The following is a 12,141-nucleotide window of genomic DNA, read 5'->3' on the forward strand; positions in this document are numbered from 1 at the left end:
TCAGAGCTTGCACATCAGACTTACTTCGCCATGCCAACCTGTTTTGTCCCTCAAAATGGAACTGCTGAGGTCAGTTGTCATCCTCAGCTGTGGAGGTTTGCTAGAAAATAGTATCAGTGAAACCACACTCTACAAAGAGTTTGCTAGGTCTCCCTGACAACTGTCTCCTGTCTCCATCCGTGTTCTGCTGAAAGCTGAACAAGGTGTTCAGCATTTAAAGTTTCTCATTAAAGGCAGTGGAAATATGTATTTTAGAGTTTGGATTGTGCTTAGGGATCAGAAAATAATCCTCTCTGACCGTTCACAATTAGGCAACCATGCATACATTTTGAATCAAACCGTACAGTAAAAGAATCCCAGAAGATCATCTTTTTGAAATTGTAAACAAGAAACAGAGTTCTGGATCTGGCAGTGAGAGAACATGAAAGGAAGATGGATTAGTTGAATGATTTCTTGCTCCATCAAAAATAGCAGTTTTGGGGGGTCTGCCAAGTTTACAAGCTTTTTGATACTTAGAGTTGTTCAGTCATGTTGTCTGGTGGGAAAAAATGAAGGCCTGAAGGATATATCATAGACAGGAGAAAGCAAGAGATAGGAGATGACAAAACTAGAGCTGAATGAATTTCCTATTGTGTTTTGGTGAGCCTAGAGTGAAAATTTCCTGTCCTCTATCACTTCAGGGAACTGCTTGAGAGCAAAATAAAAGCGTTTCCATTTGCTTGCTCCCTTTGAAAGTCCTGACCAAATGGAGCCTAGCAAATGCTATACCTGCACTCTCTCTCTGCTGTTCTTTCTCACTGTAATTCACAATGAATAGCATTCAGTGTTTAAAGGCAGAGATGTCTCCATGGATTTAGATGACAAATCTATCAGTTTTCTGGACCAGTATTATTATTAGAGTTTTCCCAGATCTGTTCTTTGCAGTGTCCTTAATAAGTGTCTTGCAGTAACTCCTGAAAGACAAGTAAGAAGACATATCCTTGTGGACAGTTTATGCTCCTTTTAGGTGCCTTGCATCAGCTTTTGAAGAGCTGACTCTAGTCCCTGCCAAAGAGTGATTTTTTGACTAAGTAGACTGTTGGACTGATCCCTATACAGCCAAGGGGTTAATTGTCTGACACTTCCCAGCCTTTCTCTTTTACCACAGTATAGCTATGCTCCAGTTAAATTTGAGGGCAGTACTCTCACTGACAGAGGATGGGACTTCACAGGCATGCTGAGAGATAGTCAGAGAACTGTGTCCCAATCCCTCCATTGGGCACAGGGGTTGTCCCAGCAAAGACCTGAAGATTTTTGGTCCTACAGAGCAGTCCAACTGAGGGAAGGTTCCCACAATGAACAGCAAATGATTTAGAGAACTTCACCCTTCTGAGCAAAACAAAAGAATGTCCCTATGAAAGGACTTCAGTGAGCCCATTAGAAATACATGTTTGGTGACAAGTAAGGCAGTATTAGAAGGATTTAGGCAGCAAGGAAGCCAAGAGAGCTGGCCTGGGGGAAACATCTTCTCACCTATGTGAGATTTGTCAGAACTTCTTTTCATTTACTGGCAGTGCGGTTAGATGTTTGCCTGCCGGTTGCTGGGCAACTGTTGCAGCATTGTGCAAGCATGCTAAAAACTCTATTATTGAACCTCACAGAAGCAAGTTAATCTGACTCTAAATGCATCCTTTTCCTTTTTAGTTGTCAAATATCCTAAATATTGACGTTGCCATTGCAAATTATTTAGGAGCTAAAAGGGTCCCAGAAAAACCTGGAAAGAGATAAAATCAGGCTTAGCATAAACAACCCCAAATTTTGCAAATTTTCACCGTGAAAGGTCTGAAACAGTGTAAATGTAAAGTATCCTGAGAATTTCATTGCCAAGACGTACTGATGTTGGTGAGAGCCAGATCCTGCTGTTGTTGCTCTGACATACTCACAGGTGCAGCTCTACAGTGTAGTGTTGGATTGAGGAGCTACAAGTTCTGCACTCCCTACGGAGCACAGGTCTGCAGAGACCAGTTTCTCAGTGTTTACCTGGGCAAAGACCTAGTGAAGGAGAACAAGTGTGAGCTGATAGTTTTGCTTGTGACAAGACTGAACTCAGCAGATGTGGAGCTTCTATAACAGCCAGAGCATCCCTCTGTTGCCCAAAGGAGGATGTTGCACTTCCTTAGCTGCTGGTCAAGAAGCCCAGCTGCCTGGGAAGCACATGAGGTTGTACCTCAGCTTCTACTCAGGCAAAAACCCCATCAACTGGTGAGAGTGCTTTGTATGCAGAGCTTTGACTTACTTGTCAGTAATGATAATAATAATGAATATGTCTTTGTCTCTGTCTTGTGCTCTTATGGTTTCATTTTGGTTTTATTTTTCCCTTGCACAGAGAACAAGCTAAATGCATTACTCAGTGTCATTTCTATGTAAATTATGTGTGCTTATTAATTTTTGCTCTTTCCAGTCTCGTCCTTGCCTGACTCTGTCAGCTCTCTTTCATGCATTGAGTCTGTTCTGTGCTGCATGAAATAACGAAAAGGGGGCTTGGCAGTGTTGGGCAACAGAAATTCCACTCACCTCTTGGTAGCAGGAACGCTGTCTGGGTTCTCCTAGGTTTTAGACCTTTCTGCATTTTGCTCTTTGACAGAAAAAGGTGTAATTGCCATGGCAACTGCTCTGTCATGTGATAATTTTGCTGTTTCTGTGAGATAAAAAGCGCTTTCTCAAATATATGATGTGTCATCCTCACAGGGCAAAGCTGTCAGCATTTTTCCTGTCTTTCCAGGGAAAGAGCATGTCGGAAAGAGTATGGGCCTATGCTCCTCCATGTTGATTTTTTTTTCTCCAGGTTGCTATTATTGAAAAATGCTTTTTTTTAAATTGGTTTTCTAGTTCTGTTACTGAGAAGAATTACAGTCAAATTACTTTATGCATGAAACCACCAGAGGAAACTCAAGTGACAGCAGAATTGTTCCTGGTGATTCCATTATATAATGTAGATCGGACTGTGGGTCAGTGCCTGTATCATGTTAAAGCATCATCCCAGAGCCTTGAGGGCGTGGTAGAGGTGTTCCAGTTTAGCCCTCAGCTGGTTTGGATGTGACTGCATGGAGACCAGAGGTGGGGAGCTGATTTGATATCCACTTCAGCTTGGTATGCTCATATGCCATAGCTTTTGAAGCAGCCAAAATCCTTATTGCATCATTATTTGTAAAACTTGTGGAAGAAGGGCACTGGGCCAGAAAACACACAAGGTTCATAAATTTGTCCCTCAGGGAAGGGGTGTTTTCAGCGTGACAGATTTCTATTGCCTCTGGAATCTGTAGAGCCTACAATCCACTGGGAAAAAAATCTTCAACGTGGTGGGTGGCTGTTCAGTCTGCCCTGCTCCTTGTCCTCCCATCTGGACCTTATTATAGTAGCTGTTCATTTTTGGAGACCTATGGTTGCACTTTCATAAGTAAAGCAAGTGTTTTCCCTAAAAGTCATCTTTTAGTCCCTCATTCACACATGCACACATCTAATACTAGAAGAGTGGACAGAGTTGTTTCTGTTCAGGAAAAACTGTAGACAAACCATGATTTTGTTACAGCCAAAAAATGGGCTTTATTGGCAGAACCATTGCACAGTATCAGGTTGTTCTGTGTCTCTTCTATTAGACATCATTGGTCCCATGCTCACCATAGGAAATAAAGTGACTAGATGACCAGGAAAAAATATCTTTAGTTAAAGCAAAGCCACTACTTCTGTGTCTCATTTTCTTTCACAGTGAGTTGAGCTGTAGTTAGAGTACAGAGCCCAGCCTTCAGTTTCTGTGAATAATAATTTGTGAGGGCAGGTAACCTGCTATCACTCTCTTACTGTTTAAAAATATTATTTGAATTTATATAGTGCAACCTCTGTACTTTATGAAAGTAGAGCATAGCAGTAGTATATTGTTAATTATGATTATTCCTTACTTAATTGGTGTCAGCATTTGCTGTTCTGGTGCATGAAAGAATTCCTTGCTTGTGAAGCATGGTTCTTATGGAGAGATCTAAAACTGCCTGTGTGTGGTGGTTTAACTAGCGTCATTTCATTAAATAACATTTAAGCCTCCCATTTGACCCAGTGTTGATATATTTCCCATAAATGAAAATATGCAAGATTTTAAAGCTGTATAAATGTGAAAAAAATACTGATGCCCCCCAAATTGTGTTCTGCATCTACTTCCTCTGCGTTCCTCAGTTTAGGATTGATCCCCTAGTAACTTATACATATACTTCATCTTAGGCATGTGAGTAATATTTCACTGATTTCCAAAAAAGTCTCTGGCTGGGGTCTCAGGTTGTAAGTTCTGGTCCAGGGATGAACCCTTGCATAAATCTGCCTTATGCATAGCACACATAGGGGCCCACATCAGCAACAACTTTAATAATACATAACAAATGCACCTACATTCCTGCTAAGCATTTTAAGCAAAAAAAGCTTTATTTTATAGAACTTAAAACAGAGGTGAATACCAACAGGATACTGGGGTTTTGCCTGAGTTAAATGCTAAAGGATATGGAGGAGCTGTGTACTAGTATGTTCTTTGGATAAGGTTAGTTTCTTTGTTCTGTTTGGAAAACACTTGGTGCAGTAAGGTCCTGAGTATTCATGCACCCTCTTACAATAAAAATTGTTTTATGGGATGACGTGTAGCAGGGGAGCAAAAATTGTACCACCGCTATTTAATTGCACTTAAACATCACATCTGCATTTCTAAAACAGTTATTCAGAATGTACTTTCTCCATCCTTTTCACAGTAAAGTGTCCTTATCTCATGCTTACAGTGCCTTCCCACATGTTCATTACCTTCTGCAAACATCTCCTCTTCCTTATATCTCCCTTTCCTCCGCCAGACACTGAAGGATGCCAGTGACAATGCTCGGAAGGACTTCCACCGTGAGGCAGAGCTGCTGACAAACCTGCAGCACGAGCACATCGTCAAGTTCTACGGTGTCTGTGTTGAGGGCGATCCGCTCATCATGGTCTTTGAGTATATGAAGCACGGAGATCTGAACAAATTCCTCAGGTAAATCCACCAGTGTGCATTGTGCTGCAGAGGCAGAAGTGGGCAGAGAAGGTGGGCATTGCTGGTACTTAATACCAAATTACCTACTACTAGTGAAAAACACAGGCACCTAGGAATGAAAATCTGTGCAACACTCTGCTGGTACATCTCACATACTGTGATGTGGGGCTTATTGTTTCCTTACCTGTTTGGAAGGACCACTAAGTTAATCCTTGTGCCTTCAACAAAAGGAATAGTGTTTTCAGTATATTTCAGTATATTCTGAAATGTTTGGTTATAAAGCTTGCAGTAGGAATCGCTCCCTTGCCTCCTTTCTGCTTGGGAAGATCCCACTCAACACCTATCTCTATCTGTAGGTGTCTAAAAGCTTTTGAAAATCTAACCCCTTTTCTCTTCCCTCCTCTCAGTGTTTTGGAAAGAGCACCATAAACCTGCAGCAATAAAACTGTGAGCCTTGGAAACTTCAGTACAATGAAAATTGCTACACTATGGGGGCTGGATTGGAGCTTTATTTTCTAAAGCTATTCAGCAATGCCCATCCTAAATTGAAATTTGGTAGTGAAGCAGTCATAAATAAATAGGTGATACCTAAGGTTCACAGTAATAGGTAACTTATGAACCAGCAAGTTATGTGCAGTGGCCATGTGTATGTGCCATTTACAATAGTCTGCACTCATTGACATACAAATAAGCAGTTAAGAGACAGCTTTTGCTCCTACATAAAAAGCATTTGCATAATGGACTGCTCTTTCAAGGTCTTCTTGTTGTTTCATCAAAGGGTATCACAAAGACATTTCAGTGTACTGAGATCCCTTCTGCCCAAGGATAACTAGGGGCCACCTCCATTTTGGAAAGATATGTGTAATCCATGCCACTGACAAAGCTGTAAAACAATTAAACTAATGTCCCCTTAAATGGGTTCAGATTTTGTGTCCGAGTGAAATTGCTAGTGACTGGTAATGTCAACATTTATGAGTTTTTGATAGCTTTTGTGAAATGAGTTTGCTGTCCTTCTAATCCCCAGCGAACAAATAGCCACATCATAAAAGCAAATGACATCAACTAGCCTCCTCCTTTGCTGGCAGGGTTGGCAGGGAGACCACGGGCTGAGCTGGGGATTCAGAGCAAACACTACTTTTCCCAGATTGATTGTCTCTCTGGCAGAGGGTTTAAGTGTATTGTCAGGGCAATGTTGAGGCATTTGCATTTGCCTGCTTGGACCTCTGCTGTGGTTGCAAAGAGGAGTGTGCTTTCCAAAGATGCCAGTCCAGTGCTTTTTCAGAGCACCGAACTCCCATTAGGGCAAACCAGATTTGCAGCTGATTCAGTGTCATCATGAGAAATACTTATTCGTTGATTCTTTGCAATTAGCCTTTTCTTACCTCCTAACTCTGATTTTGAATTGCTGTAGAGAAAGGTAGTTTAGCAGACAGTGTATTTCCTACGTTAAGTTTTCTCTTTTTTTAATTATTAATCAGCCCTTGTCTTTAGAACATAAAATGATTATGCTGGGACAAGCTGTTTAACCTAAGCTCCAATTTGTCATTCCTCTCACATTTGCCGCAGCTTGTGCTGCAGATCAGAGGTTAGTTGTAAGCAGGCTGGAAAAGCCTGTATTTCTTACCCTGCAGCGCCACCAAAGGCTGTCAGGGAAAAACGTATCCGAAATTTAACCCAAGGGAGCCTTTGCTGACTGCGTGCAGCCAAGGGCCGTTTCAGATGTAGGACAACAGCCCTGAAGTTGCGCCAGCCCTGCACTTGGCAGCTAGTGGAGACTGATGTGGATCCAGAGAAAACTCTGTTGGTGGCTATTGACAGTGAGGAACTCCTCTTTTGCAGATGGCACCAAGAAGACAAGCAAGATGGAGGGAGTGTTAAAAATTATCTGAAAGTCTCCTTAGATATGGACCATCTCCTCAACAAAGCTAGTGAGAGATGAAAAGCTCTAATTTAGTACATTCAGAGCTTCACATTTGGGAATGGTCATTAAAAAAAATCAGTGCAATGAAGAGGTACAGTGCTTTTCATTAGGAATTTGCCTCTGAGTCTTGGTTGGGGATTTCCTCCCCACCACTGTCAGTTGAATGGCTGCCTGTACCCCATGGCAGACAAACAACTGCAGTTAACTTCTTTGCCTGATATCACATGCATTCCCAGCAAGGCTGCAAACCCTCCTTCGTTCCTCTCTCACATCTGTCACTTTGCTCATGAAGTTCTTCCCCTGGGGCAATTTTAATATCATATTTCTGATAGATAGTGTCAGATTTGATCTCATAGATTTTGATTAATTTGCAACTCTTCTACAAACTCCTGTGCCCTTCCTCCAGGGATGGATGAAGGCCACGCCTCACCTCTATTGAGTAGATATTGATATCTGTATCTTCAAGGTACCAGGATGTGCCATAGGTATGCCAGAGCAAGCACTGTTAGGATAGATGAAGCACAAGAGTTGTAGAGCTTTACTGTCATTTCCAAATGCAAAAGTGCTTTCTTTGCCCCAGCAGGTATAGGAGTTTCTCATTAGTCAATTGATCAGTGTATCTTAGGAGCTTGCTAGATCTTGAAAAATCCCTATTTCTGAAGTTGTTTGGTTGTTTGGACTAGAGTGTGTTTTGTGTCCTCTTCCCACTGTTGATAGTTCCTGGGTGGAGCAGAACTTGCCTTCACTGGTGAAATCAGCAAAAATATTTTCCTATTCTGTATGTATGACAGGAAATTGAAAGTATAAACCTAAAATTGCTGCCTTTTTTTTCTCAGATTGCATCTGAGAATGAAGTTAGTTCTTTCTTCTTGAAGAAAAGATGGAAATGCTGAATGACCTGTCTCCCTGTGGAAATCAAGGGGAAGCTGGTCATTCACATATGGGAAGAGTGGTGCTATGCATACCACTTCATGGCAGAATATCATTCTTAGAGAGGTTTCCATCAAGTACCAATCATCAGCTACATTTGCCAGTCTTTCCCCAGAAAAGATTGCTGGAGCAGAGCAGGAGAAAGGTAATGGTCTAGGACTGAGAGGTATTGTTATAAACCTATCTGCTTTATTTCCATGAACAATGTATTGCCCATTATGTAATGCTCTTCAAACCACCTGCCTTTCTCACCATGGAAGAAAACAGTAGAGGAAAAAAGCCAAGAGACAATTTCTCCCATTTCACCAAAGAATTTGTAGTCCTTACAGTCCTTTTTGTCATTATGCTTGAGCAAGTCATTTGTGCGGTTTTAGGCCCACGCATGCCTTTCAGCTCTTTGGCTTACAAGTGGCCTATCACTTCATCAGCTTGTATTTTGGTGCAGGGCACATGGACCAGATGCAGTACTGATGGCAGAAGGCAACCGTCCTGCTGAGCTGACCCAATCCCAGATGCTCCACATTGCCCAGCAGATTGCTGCTGGTATGGTTTACCTGGCATCACAGCACTTTGTGCATCGGGATCTTGCTACCCGGAATTGCCTGGTTGGTGAGAACCTGCTGGTGAAGATCGGAGATTTTGGGATGTCCAGAGATGTGTACAGCACAGATTACTATAGGGTAAGTGAACTGCTATAATCAGTAATAACTGAGGTCTTATTCAGTCATCTCACCACATTGATCTGACTGATACTACTTTTATACTGGACCATCTGTCTGTCAGGTGATTTAGAGGGCAGCATATAGAGAAGCTGGTTTTGAATTACAAAGTTTTGGTAGATTGGGAGAAAAGTAATGAGATTGGCATGTCCTGTTGTTTATATATGTTGGTTTTATTATCTAATAATAAATCATAGAAAGGCCATTTCCTCTGGTCAAAAATTTGGCATATTTGTTTGGCCTTGGTGAGGAAGAAGCAGATAAAAAGGAAAAGTGGATGATCACATTTGGCCCAACACTCAGAAGTTATTAAAATATGATCTTATACATTTCTAAGACAAATGGAAATTGTAACTTTTGCTAATTGTATGTTTCAGTTTACTTGAGTAGATATAAGTGATGGACAGCAGCACTGGACCAAACAGCTATTTTACTTAGGGAGGCACTAATGCAGAAATGGTCATATGTTCAGCACTTTAAAAGTTGACAGCAAGTATTTCCTGACTTAAGCCAGTTCTCTTACTGTTTATGGTTGAACAGTTGTTTCGTGTCACTCTGGTGAGGGCTGTAACTCAGTGGTGGGTAAGGGTAGCCCATGGTGCATGTTCATAACCTGGCCCAGGCCTTTTTCCCTGAGCTCAGTTGCCATAAAACAATCTGTGAAGTTTGTCAAAGGCTTCTAGAATCGCTAGGATAAGCACGAGTGTGTTCACTGATACTGTTGTTGATGTTGGCTTTGTACTATGTTGGCTTTGTACTATGTGGCAAGTCATGTAGTTGACAGCATTTGTGTTCATTACAACATGTGTAACTTCATGAGTGGAGCTGGACTATGAGGCTTTTGTGAAAGGCAATCTATGGCCAAGCTGTTAGTTTATAAATGCTACAGTTGTGTCCCATAACATGAGCTGCTCAGCATCGTTAAGCATATTCTCTGTACCTGCCTCCCACATCACTTGCTGCCAGTGAATTCCTTGTAAATAAAATGAAGGTCCCATCCTTACCCACCTTAATGGGGCTGCTGTGTCCATAAAAAGGACAGTGTCACTTCTGCACCAGTGTTTGTGGGATGCCTGAAAAGAGATTGCCATTATGTCTGACTGAGGCTGGACAGGGCAGAGGAAGCTAGACACAAGAATTATTGTAGAGCGTTGTTTCTCTTAACAGCTGAGAAGTAGCAGTCTCCTTTGTTCTTTGTCTTTTTGATCAACAAGCAAACATAATATTTAGTAAACATACATACCAGATTCCTCTTATATTTTGTTATTTTGGAAATTTGGCACTTCAGGCTCTCTGATCAACATAAAACAGGTGTGACTTCATTTCAGTACTTGGAAAAATATACAAAGTAGTAATCACTGGCTATATTTGTGTTTGAGAGGATACCAGTGAGCACCAAGGGCCAAGGTTTCTTGATTTTGCATCTGAAGTATGAGCAATAGTTGTTGGGACTGGAGGCAAGTATCTGTTCTGTATTTCAGTAGGCTGGATTTATTTACCATGTTTATCATCACCCTTAAGAATGAATGTTCATGCTTAATAGTGAGTGTTTGCAAAGGCCTTGACAATCAAAGGCATTTTAGAATGATGAATGCCTTACTTTGTACTTATTTTTGGAAATAAATGAGTGGCTCCTTGCTACAGAAAAACTAAATCCAAAAAGGGATGGAAGGTAGCTAATCCTGTGGGCTTTCTGGGGAAAAAAGAGACCTGGCACAAGCTTGTGGTACTGTACTGACTCTGGTGTTATCCCATCTGCGCCTGTTCCTCTTGTTTTGATGCTCGAGTCTTGCACATGAGCACATGAGCAAAGCAAAAACCAGTGAAGCGGGAGTTTAGAACAAGGTTGAGGTTTTGTCCTGCCTGACCCGTGACCTGGAGAAAGCAGGTGTTCACCAGAGGAAATTCTGGGTAATTTGGTGGGGTTCTTGGGTGCCTCTCAAAACCCCTCATTCAACTGATACACTGCATTCTCATGTGGCCTCTCTGACTCCCTCCCATCAACGTTTATTCCAGTTCCCACATCCATCATTGCCTTTCTTCTCTCCCTCTTTGTCACTTTGTCTTTTCTCATTCAGAGGCCGCAGGAGGATGAGTGGTGTCCAGGGGGTAAGAAAGGAGGAGAGATGTGGAGAAGGAAAGGGACAGTGTGAATAGTGTAGAGGGTGCAATAATGGATGTGAGAGAAGGAATGAGTAAGGTAGGAAGGGAAAGCAGGGAGAGGTGTTAGTGAAAGACAAATGTGGATGAAGGGTGAAATAGGTAGACAAGTGTCAAGGGGGTGAATGATGGTGCAAAGCGGCGTGTCTCCAGCCAAGGTGATGGTGAGATGGGGTAGCTTGCAGTATGATGCATGGATTTGAAACTTAAATTTAGTCAGTCACTTGTTCCACACAGTGATAAAACCAGGAAGGACCATTTCTCCAGCAGGCTCCAGCAGGCTTTTGTCTGGTGCAGAGTCAGGACAGAGCCACAGCCTGCCTTGCAGCCATCCTCCACACTGATAAAAACTGGAAGCTACAGGCAAGCCTCTGAGATTTTGGCCTGCCCTCCTTGGCCCATATGTGGGCTAGTCAGAAGCTGGTCACAAAACAGTCAAGGCTGTGATGACTTGCCAGCTGGTTGCCTGGAGAATTATGTCCATGGCAGGCCTGAATAATGAAACTGTCAGCAACGACACTGGGATGGCTCTGACCTACCGTACCTAATTGTTTAGAGCAGGGTAAGTCTTTTTAAATGTTCAGGATTAATCACATACATGGAAGCAATTCTTCCCCAACCTTGACAGCTTTATCTCATGTTCATTGCAAGGATTTATACAGCTCCAAAATGGTCTGCAATAAATGGTGTGGCAGTTGTGTTTATTAATACACTGGAAGCAGTTTCCTGAGACACTACTGCCCTGTCAGGATGTTTGATTTGCCCAAGATGATTATTTGTAGTTTGTTTCTGTAAAATAAGGATGATCCCCAGTCCTTATTCACTGTTAGATTGTTAATGACATTCTGCATTTAATCAGCTCAGTTGTTAAGAGATGCTTCGGGGAAGAGTGGGAGAGAAATAACCTTTGGGTCAGGAATATATGTGATGCGTGGCCCTGGTTGCACAAGCTTTCCGTTCTTTCTTCCCTTCTTTCTTCCTTTCTTCTTCATTAGACAGGAATCTTGGGGGAGGGGGAAGACCTGGTATACATGCTAACATTTAATGAAACAGAAGTAGTTTTCAAGTCAGACCAGATGAGCCTGAGGGCATGAAGAAATTGCACTGGTTTTTCTTACCCAGTGCTGCCGTCCACCCCAGGCCAAACTAAAAGAACTGGCAAGTAGTTTGTTCCGTGTGCCAAGCAGCTCTGCTAACACTGCTGCACCGCAGTCCTTGTAGAGCAGTGGATCTTTTCACACAGTTATTTACTTGCAGAGCTTAGATTTCGAGTTCATTTGGGGCTTTTCTTTTTTTGACGCCTGTTTGAACTCAAGAGTTAGGGGTTTCCCATCTGATGCCCAAATAATGTGACTCATCTGTAGCATTCAGTGGCTTGA

The 12,141-nt window shown here is 42.1% G+C and overlaps 1 protein-coding gene across 1 annotated transcript in view; it reads left to right on the forward strand.

Moving 5' to 3' along the window:
* The window catches only part of NTRK2 (neurotrophic receptor tyrosine kinase 2), a 198,824-nt gene that overhangs the window by 150,918 nt on the left and 35,765 nt on the right, over nucleotides 1-12,141 (forward strand). Inside the window, exons 14-15 of the mRNA XM_026088466.1 lie at nucleotides 4,860-5,032; nucleotides 8,329-8,563. Coding sequence (XP_025944251.1) covers nucleotides 4,860-5,032; nucleotides 8,329-8,563 — 408 coding nt within the window. The remainder of the gene's footprint in view (nucleotides 1-4,859; nucleotides 5,033-8,328; nucleotides 8,564-12,141) is intronic.

The sequence above is a fragment of the Apteryx rowi genome, unplaced genomic scaffold, assembly GCF_003343035.1.
Source record: "Apteryx rowi isolate R43461 unplaced genomic scaffold, aptRow1 scaffold_77, whole genome shotgun sequence".
NCBI classification, from domain to species: Eukaryota; Metazoa; Chordata; class Aves; order Apterygiformes; family Apterygidae; genus Apteryx; species Apteryx rowi.